Below are 10,628 nucleotides of genomic sequence, written 5' to 3'. Positions count from 1 at the left end.
CCTCCCTTTAGAGAATGGAACATTCTCTACCATTGTTGATCCAAGTTAAGGGCAAGGTCCTATGGGGGGGCCCACAAAGGGGTCTTTTTTTGTTCCTGATAGAGATGACCTGTAACAATGGAGAGAGGGATTTATTTGAGGTCTAGGCCTTATCATGTCTGTTTGGGAATCTCAGGACTTCCCGATTAGCACCCCAGCTGATTTGGTGGCCTGATAGTGACTAAAGAGTCATCATTAAAATATGTCAGTTTCTTGCCCTTATTCAGCTTTTGCAAGAATTTTTAAGAATATATTTTCACTTTTGTTGCCCTTGTTTTGTTGTAATTATTATTGATGTCGCTGTTGTTGGATAGGACAGAGAGAAATGGAGGAGGGGAAGACAGAGGGGGAGAGAAAGACAGACAGACACCTGCAGACCTGCTTCACCACCTGTAAGGCTACTCCCCTGTAAGTGGATCCTCACGCCGGTCCTTGTGTTGCGCCAATTGTGCTTAACTGGTTGTGCTACTGCCCAACTCTGGGACTTTAAAAAAAATATTTATTTTTGTTGCCCTTGTTCTTTTTAATGTTGTTGTAGTTATTATTGTTGTTATTGATGTTGTCATCAGATAGGACAGAGAGAAATGGAGAGAGGAGGGGAAGATGGGGAGAGAAAGATAGACACCTGCAGACCTGCTTCATCGCCTGTGAAGCGACTCAGTTGGGGAGCCGGGGGCTCGAACAGGGATCCTTATGTCAGTCCTTGCACTTTGCGCCACGTACACTTAACCCGCTGTGCTACCACCTGACTCCATGTTGTAGTTATTGTTATTGATGTCGTCGTTGTTGGATAGGACAGAAATGGAGAGAGATGGGGAAGAGAAAGACATCTCCAGACTTGCTTCACCACCTGTTGAGTGACTCCCTGCAGGTGGGGAGCCAGGGGGCTTGAACCGGGATCCTTACGCCACCATGGGCACTTAACCCACTGCACTACCACCCGGCCCCAGGACTGACTTCTTATAAGACATAGCATGTGTTAAGTTTTAGAGGGAGCTCAGGTTCTAGAGGGACAATGTAAGTGTGTTAAGGACCCAGGTTCAAGCCCCTGGGTTCCACTTACAGGAGGAAGCTTCACAAGTGGTGAAACAGGGCTGCAGGTATCTTTCTCTCCCCCACCACTCCAATCTCTCTACCCAACATAACAAAAAATGTCAAGGGAGATGAGGTTGTGTCTGTGTTGAAGACTGCACTCTACATATTAACCCACAATAAAAAAAATGTGTTGAATGAAAATAATGAAAAAGTTGGCCCATGAGTGATGAAATAATGGGTATACAGGAGAAGCTTCCAACAATTTGCTTTATTTAAAAATGTTATCTAAAGCATAAAAATATGCTGGGGTCAGGGGTTGGCGTACCTGGTTGAGTGCACATTAGTGTCCAAGGACCCAGGTTCGAAGCCCCGTCTCCACCTGGAGGAGAGCTTCACCAGTGGTGAAGCAGGGCTGCAGGTGTCTCTTGTCTCTCTCCCTATCACTCCCTTCTCTCTAGACTTCTGACTGCCTCTACCCAACAAATAAAAATTAAGAGAACTTTAAAAAAAAAAAAGCATAAAAATGTGCTGTGGAGAGAGGTCCTGATATGATGAAGTTGTTTGTTAATAGACTCTTTGCATAACCATTATGCTATCTACCCCCACCCCGAATATTTCTTCTCTTAAAATGCCACTGTCCCCACCAGGCCAAACTGGTAGTTAATTCCCCCTGACCCTGGTGTGCAGTGCATGCATGCTTATCCTGCATTAAAGGACCACACAGACAACAGATTTCCATGGAAAAAAAAAAAACCCTCTTGTTTATTTGATTAAACAAAAATAAAATAAGCTGCATAGGAACAATTTTAAAGTCCAAAGAGACACCAACTTTATTTTTAGGCTGTAGTAGCTGATACAGCATCTCCTTGCTACCTTCTCCAGCCTTCTCTGTGGACCACAGTGATACATTCAGAAGCCTGTTCATTAACACAGGAGTTTTTGAACACTTTTCCGTTGGTTCTTCACCTGCTCATTGCCTGTCATGCCTGCGGCCTACAGTATAACATTTAGAATCTAAAAAAATATATATATATAAAGAAGAAACAAAAAACAAAAACCATCCACTCCAAACAAAACCCCACTTGGAAGGTTTAGGGAAAGAAAACCCTTGATTTTTCACTCCCCACACTTATTTGGTGGGCTCTGTACCACCACTGCAATGTTAAATTTTAAATGTGCCAATAGGCAGTCAGCGAGCCTGGTGACAGGTTTAAGGCATGGTTTCCATGGCCACTTTGGACAGACCAAAAGATTAAAAAATTAAAAAGAGGCATAAGTCATTCTAACATGAAGCAACATGAAATGCCTATAAACCCCCAATTCTGTAATTACCACCTTCTCAAAACAAAAACTCAATTGAGTAGTGTGTCCTACACTTGAAAAAAAAAGCACTTTGCTGACCAGGCATGACAGCTAATGGACAGTAATATCCAAGTTTCAAAAAAAACAAAACTCCCACCCACCCAAGTACACCTACCACTGCTAATTAAAAACAACATCCCTTACCCACCCACCTAGTCATCTGCATTGATTTTAGGGGAAAAAAAAGAAATCACCACACCCTAAGAACATGAGACCCCAGAAAATATGAAAACTTCCTCTGAAGTTAACTATAGACTGCTAGAAACACAAAGAACTGGTTAAAGTAAACACTTAGCTACACATGTTAACATTCAGTCAGTGTGCTCTTCCACAGAGCCTTAAGAAAAATACTACCTGAGCTTGCAAGTTAATACAATCATTAAAAGGAGGTCTAAGACCATGTGGGTACACAAAACTTTTAGAACCATTACTGGTTAAGTGACGATGGAAAATATCCCACCAGGCTGGTTTGTTAACCCGTAAGATCAATTTTAAAAAGAGTTATCACTGAGGTATTTCTTTACCATGGCCTTTTCTATCCAATTCACTATAACTACAGTGGTCTTAGGCCCCTCTCCCGGAACCAAAACAAAATGCTCTATAGAAAGAAGAGAGGCAATACAATATATCACGGTAATGTGCTTCTCAATTTTATCAAGTATTTAATAAACAAGAATGGGGAAGAACAAGCCCTTCAACATGTTACATGTTACCTTTGGTAGAAAAAGAAATTAAACACAAAAGAGCAACATACGTTTCACCAGTCACTGCTCAGCAAAAAAAAACTGTGATTGTTATGCATTGTGGGATGAACCTCACACTGGGTCCAGGACAGCCACAAATACAATCACACAGTCTAAAGGATTCTCATTCCCTCCCAATATTTGATGTTTCCAATAACTAGGCCCAATGGAATTGCTTCCAAAAGGGGTGTACATTTGCAGACATTCAAAAGACAGATAAAACATTTTTCTCTTGAAGAGAAAAAGACCTAAAGGTCTTTACTTGCAATAAGTCCTCAAATGTCACATGAGCCAGTAGTTTTATAACACTGAGCACCACAAGGCTGGTATGCTTAATTCCTGGTGGGAAAGTGGGGGGGAAAAAAGCCAAATTGGTCTACCACTTGAGTCTTCCACTCATGTGCCTGAGTACAGGATTATTTGGTTTCAAAGTTTCTTTGTGAAAGTCAATCACAGGCTTCTCCTTGGAGAAATCAGTTCTGGAGTTAGACTTTTCCTTCTAGAGGCAGTTCCCACTCCCACCTGGCTCCCCCATGGATTAATACTCTTCAGAGACCTGCCAGGTGCTAGTAGCATGAGGTAGGTGACTTTTACCAAAAGTGAGGTAGAAAAACAAACAAAAGCAGACAGTGTGGTATGTGTATCCTGTGTCTCTGGCCTGCGAAGCCAGAGGAAGCTGAAGAGCCTCCAGAGGTCCTAGCTATATAATAATTATCACACGCAAGTACAACAGTTTTTGACTTTTATACAGCCCCAGACTGTTGGAAACTCCGTTAAGAGTGATGTTTTAAATAAATACCCTAAATGCTTTTTGGCACCACCGATTTTTTTTTTTTTTTTTAAAGAAAAACAAGTTATAACTTTGGCATTATCTTTGACTATTATCTACCAGAACACAGCAATCTCAGAATCTTCCAAAGAGGAAGATGACATATACACCAACTGTATTCTGCCATTTCAAGTCCAAAAAGAACCCCCCAACCCCCACTCAAATAAGCAACCTTTGGCTTAACTAGAGTATAACAGACTGAGCCAAATCTCAAGTTATTCTCTTCGAACTCCGTCACAAAGTGCCTGGAGTCTGGCAACTTTTTTGGCCCAACACATAATTTAGGTTCTGTTTTATGGTACCCTTATGTTTTTCTCCCCCAATAAGTCAGACTTACAAGGAAGGGCATCCATCAAAGACTTGATGAACTTGAGGTACTATCTAGCCACTGGGCTCCGGCCAACTCACTGCTGCCTGCCAGCCACAGAAGGTGGCACAGGTTCTCTCACCACCACATGTACAGAGGGTTGATTAAAAACAGAAGATTAACACTCTGGAAAGGTTAGGTCAGTGTCAACCATCTCTGTGGTTTATTTACATTTCCTTTACTCATCTCAATACCCAAATCCTATATATACAAAGCTGATTGACAGCACCAACAGAATCTGACCTTACAGCCTACCCTTCCCACCACCTGACCAGATCAGACACACGCAGGGATCATTCTCTGTGTCATATTTGCTCACTACAACTATTTTATCCTCCTCCATTTTGCAGCGTCCAGGACCTTACATTCTTACTATGTTAAAGACTCTCTTTGACCCAACTCCTGCCCATCCCAGCATCACTTCATCATGAGCAGCTGATCTGCACGTAAATACAGATCACTCACGCTACAACGTTTCTGGACACTGCATCTTCTCATCTGGATCTGGGACTTTCCACATTGTACAATAAACACACTCCAAAGTGCTTTGCACCAATCCAGGTGGGTCAAGAGTCGATTAAGGTCAGCCATAGGTGGCTGATGTTTTAAAAACAAAGCTTCACAAGTTTCTCAAATGACAGTCATGCATAATTTTAGGTACAGAAAGCTAAGGAAGGGTACCAATATTAAGGGCAAAGAGGAAGCACCACCCACCAACTCACTCATTTCTGGGTGGACCTACCAGCTTTAAGCCTGGAAATTGATAAGTCTATTAAGACCTGACAATTCCAATCCAAGAAAAGTCTGGCTACATATTCAAATCCAACAGAAAGTGTTAACTAGATAATTTTGGTTCCAATTATTTGCCAAGAAAATTTCTCATATTCCACGATATCCCCTATACATGGAGAAATTAGAGAATAAAAATGAATAATCAAAGTAGGAACTTCTGAAATAACTTACTTTCACAACTTCGGTTTCCAAGAACATTTTAAAGAGCTTTTGAGGTCTAGTTTAACAATAAAAATATTCCAACACTTAAAATCTGCTGTCTTTGGTGTCTAAAGGATGATTTACTGAAGGAGAATTATCAGTACCATGCTATCCCAAAGTTAAAAAAAAAAAAAAAAGCTTTGTGGCATGAGCTCATTATCATTTTAAGTTTAGGGGCAAAATAAAATGTAGTTCTATAACTTGGGGAAGGGATCACTTTAAACTCTTCAATTTTAAAAAGGCGCTTAGAAAAAAAAATATATGAAAAGATTTTCTAAACCACTCCTCACTCTGTAACACAACAGCTCACTAGCAGCTGGGTGAAGATCAATTCCCAATTACTGGATCATTTATCACATCAGCTCTCCTTGAGATTTGGGCTTTTCTTTTCATTTCTGACTATGACTCAAAAACTGAGCCTAGAGCCATAGGAAGAAAGGGGTACACTTTGAAGAGATGCCAAGGCCCAGAAGAGATAGATTGGGAGAACCAATTTGCTGACTTTTACACTACCCCACCCCCAACATCTTTTTTTTTCTTTTTCAAGAAATGACAAAAACAAAATGATTTTGTCCATTTAATAGGACATATTGCAATAGGAATTTCTCTTAAGAGATGGAGACAACTATGTCAGTTTTTTCCTATTTAAGAAAGGTTTCCCCTGTAAGTCACTGCTTATAGGGCCCTTCTTTTTCCTGAGTTGTGCCACTCTGGAACTTACTTTATTATTATTATTATTTTTAATTGTAGGAAATGCAGTCTTTTGTGGGTTCAGACAAGCAGGCTATCTTAGCTCTGCCCACATTCCACCAGGAGCACAAGTACCCAAGTCCAGTTTACTACAAACCAACCCTGTAAAGTGACAGATGCCATCCCACAGCTCTGCAGTGGAAGCCTGGCTTACATGTCCATTCTTTGGTACCGAGATACAGGTTTAACAAAAGATACCATGCCCTACATTTCGGGTTTTGAAGAAATTTTGGTTTATCGGTCCTTTACATTCAAAGGCCTAGGGAGGGGGTGAGGTTGGTTTCACAGTGACCATGAGGTCTTACAGCATGAGCGCATGGGTCAAGAGCAAACAATTCGGAAAAGGGACCCAAGCAAAGGATGTGAGGGTGGGCTGCTCCTACTACTTCATCTTTTAAACATTCTATTTCCCTGAACATCCAAAGCAGGAGAAAAAAAAATTGTGCTTTTAAAAATAAAAGTCCATTTCTTTGCCTACTCTTAAGGAAAGAAATGCCTAACATTAGTGAAAAACATTCAGTCTAGGGGTGGGGACTGAACTTCACTCCTTCTGCAAAGGTTGGGGGGGGGGGTGTCTCGTTTGTCTCACTCTTTACTTCCTCAACACTCATGTCACCCACACCCATGTCCACATGGCAGTTTATGTCTGGAAACGTTCTGAGAATGAGACTAAATATCTTTGACTCCATTTAACACCCTAAAACCAACAGTTAACTTTGACAATACTTAAGCTTGAACATAGTTTTAAAAAATCCTGAACTAAATCTATAGGGGGGGAGGGCCAAAGGGAAGAGAAAAGGTTCTTTAGGAGGATGTGTATCATATTTATCTTTACTACTCAAAAAAGACAGCCTGGGCACTAGAGAGACAGACACACACCCTCTTTAAAAGAAAAAAAAATAATAACATACCCTAACAATACAAATGCTCTGCTTTTCTTGGCTAGCAAGCCACAGCCACATCTAAAAATAAGATGCTGAACAGGATGGATAAGCAACACACTAAGTTACAAAAGGAGGATTCAGGAAATTCTGTCGCAGCATTAAAAAAATTTTTTTTTAACCAAATAAGATCACACGACATAATCTAACCCCATACAATATAGAATTCTCAAGAACACAAACACTCTACAGCTCAGTATCTTAAATCCTATTTCTGCATGTTATAGTTCTTTTCTTCCTCAGTATATATTTTTTAATTTTTATTTTTAATATGTTTCCTTGGCTCAATCTACAGAAGATACCCTATCACACGCATCCAGTGCCTCCCAGCCAGAGATGTAGGATTTATGCATATTGTGTCTCAATGGGAGGGGAAGAGAGACGTGTGAACTGTACTTGGGATAGGAGATGGGGCAGAGGGCCTGCTGGAGAAAGAAATGCAAGATTTATGAGGTAGATAGAAATTATCACTTCACAGGCTCACTCCCTGCAGAAAAGATTAGTACATTCATCTGTAAAAAAAAAAAAAAAGATGAGGTAGGACTTATGCAATGTTGTACGTACTTGTTCTTTTTAAAAAGATAAGCAAAAAGAAAAAAAAAATCCCTGAGACTGTTTCTTCTTTGCAATTCGAAAGGAGAGAAAGATATAAGCACACCCCAAACACAGAAGCCTAGAAAATGTGATTAGAAGACGAGGATTCGATTGTTGCCAAAGTCCACCACGACGATCATCCCATCAGGCGTAATGGCGATGCCAGAAGGACGGTCCATCTGCCCAAAGCCACTGCCTTGTGCGCCAAACTTGCACAGGAAGCTGCCATTGGACTCGAACATCTGTACGCGGTGGTTCCTGGAATCAGCCACGATGATGCGCCCCTCCTGGTCCACTGCCACCCCCTGCGGGCGCAGGAACTGCCCATTGCCGGTGCCCTCGGAGCCCAGGAAGCGTGCTGATTGGCAGTCAGGGTGAATGACCAGAAGGCGGTGGTTGTTGAAATCAGTGACCACCAGGTGGCCCTCGTGGTTGAAGGTCACACCCCGTGGGGAGTCAAAGTGCTTCCAGAGAGCCCCCTCGAAGCCGTACTTATTCAGGAAGATGCCATCAGGCCCAAAGAGCTGGATCCGGTGGTTCCGAGTATCAGAAACTAGGATTTTGCCTTCAGAATTTACCGCCACATCCCAAGGGTAGTTGAACTGGCCGTTCTTAGTTCCCTTCTCTCCGAACTTGAGGAGGAACTGGCCCTCAAATGTGAAGATCTGGATGCGATGATTGTCCTTGTCGGCCACCACGATCCTGCGGGAGGCATCACAGGCCACCCCGGCTGGTCGGTCAAACTGTCCGGGCCGGGATCCCAGGGTGCCAAATTTGTGGTGGAAGGTGCCACAGGGCTTGAAGATCTGAATTCGGTTGTTGCTGCGATCAGCGACAATGATGTAGCCCTCCTTGTCCACACTCACACCCCACGGGCGACAGAGTTTGCCGTCGCTGTCACCCTCGCTGGCAAAGGTCAGGCCAGGGAGCCCAATGCCCACGTAGCTGCGGCCCGACTTGACCGCCACCTTGAAGGGGCTGTTCTCAATGTGCTGGTTGCACATGGTGACCGACACCAGGTGCTCGCCTTCCACCTGTGGCCGGTAGCTCACCATGTAGGTCCCATTCTGCTGGTCGCTCACCTCTGCCCCAAACAGGTTGCCATCAGGGCCCAGGACGACGGCTGACATCAGGTCGCCCCCAGAGAGGCGAGGCTCACCATCATGATCGTAGCCAATGACAGTGAAGGAGGCCACCTTACCCTGCAGGGCCCTCTTGAGGCCATCACCTGTGGCCTTGGTGAGTGGTGCAAAGGCCCCGCTGCTGACAAAGCCAAAGGACTTGATGGCAAGGTACAGTGCCTGGTCGGGGGGTGTGAACATGATCCGGTCATCTTCCTGGGGCTGTAGGAGGCTGCGCAGGGACTTGAGCTCCTGCACCTGGGCCAGCATGCGGTCCCGGGCCAGCAAGATGTCCAGCGCCTGCCCCTCCTCCAGGACCTGCTGCACCGCACTGATGGTGCTCTCCAGCTTGTTGAGGTTCTGCCGCAGCTTCTCCACCTGCAGGTACAGAGACTTGGCTTTCACCTGGCGAATTTTCTCTACCTGGAAGGAAAGGCCAGAGCAGGGAGAGAGGATACAGAGGGTGAGAACCAAGCTCAGAAAGGTACCCACAACTGAACACTCCTGAGAAAGCCTTGAGTAAACTTATACCAGAGATGACAAAATACAACTGAGTTGCACTCTGTAGAAATGACATGATCCAAAGGGAGGCTGATGAACTGTTTCAGACAGAAGGAGATGCTAAAGAGACATCACAGCCACAGTAATGCCATCACTTAACAAAGATACAGTGAGAAATCTGTCAGGTCAGGCAACTTGGCCACTGTGTGGTCAGAGTATAATTACACACACCTGGGTGGTATAAGCTACTTCATAGGCAGGTCATGTGACAGCCTATTGGGACCATCAGCAGACCAAAACAACTAGCAGTGAGTGGTTCTAGAGTGGAAAGGAAATAGCCTGCTAAATTATTGTTGGGGACAAGGAGACAGCATAATGGTTATGTGGTAAAGACTCTTATGCCTACTACAATTTTTTTTTTTTAAACCAGAGCACTCTTCAGCTGTAGCTTATGGTGGTGAAGGGGATTGAACCTGGAACTTTGGAGCCTCCGGCATGAGATTCTTTTTGCATAACTATTATGCTATCTATCCCCAAGACTCTTATGCCTAAGGGTCTGAAGTCCCAGGTTGAATCCCCATACCATCACTATCCATAGCTGAGCAGTACTCTGGCAAAATAAATAAATGGGGCATTACTGGGATGGCTGAAATTTGACTACAGAATGAGGACAAAGTAATAGTATAGCACCAAGATTAAACTTCCTGGTACTGGCATCTATAATTATGTAAGTAAATGTCATTGCTCATAGGGAAAAACAATAAAGTATTTTTTGGTTAAGAAGCATCTCATCTCCAATACTCAAAATCAATTTAAATCACATAAGTACAACTCTTGGGCATTTAGCCAAAGGAAACTCAAACACTAATTTGAAGGGACATCTTCATAGCTGCATAATTCACAACAGCCAAAGAGTGGAAACAGCCTAAATGCCCATCAACAGATGACTGGCTGAAGAAGTTATGGGATTATATATTTCATGGAATGCTACTTTGCAGTCAAAACAATGATATAGCATTCTTTGGGACAACATGGGTGGAACTGCAGGTGATTATGCTTAGTGAAATGTTTCTAAGACTTGTGTGAACTATGGTGGTTATCTTTGGGAGGTGAGATGGTGGGGATACAGAACTATGGTGGTATTGTATGCAACTATTCGCTATAATCTTACAATCTTATAACCTAATATTAACCACAAATAAAAATGAAAAAACCAAACTGATACATCTATGTGTAATGAAATGGGGCAAAATGCAAGTAACTGGTATGTCTGGTTAGATTATTACTTCCACAATCATTCTCTAAGACATTAAACAAAAGCATGTTAGGGTATTCCAGGCCTTTGAAGGTGTA

At 42.9% G+C, this 10,628-nt stretch overlaps 1 protein-coding gene across 1 annotated transcript in view; it reads right to left on the bottom strand.

Annotated features, from left to right (window-relative positions):
- Positions 1-1,731: 1,731 nt before the first annotated feature.
- TRIM71 (tripartite motif containing 71) overlaps positions 1,732-10,628 on the bottom strand; it is an 84,942-nt gene continuing 76,045 nt past the window's right edge. Inside the window, exon 4 of the mRNA XM_060180541.1 lies at positions 1,732-9,197. Coding sequence (XP_060036524.1) covers positions 7,746-9,197 — 1,452 coding nt within the window. The 3' untranslated portion in view covers positions 1,732-7,745. The remainder of the gene's footprint in view (positions 9,198-10,628) is intronic.

Source organism: Erinaceus europaeus, chromosome 21 (assembly GCF_950295315.1).
Source record: "Erinaceus europaeus chromosome 21, mEriEur2.1, whole genome shotgun sequence".
NCBI classification, from domain to species: Eukaryota; Metazoa; Chordata; class Mammalia; order Eulipotyphla; family Erinaceidae; genus Erinaceus; species Erinaceus europaeus.
This window is presented reverse-complemented; position numbering and strand designations above follow the sequence as displayed.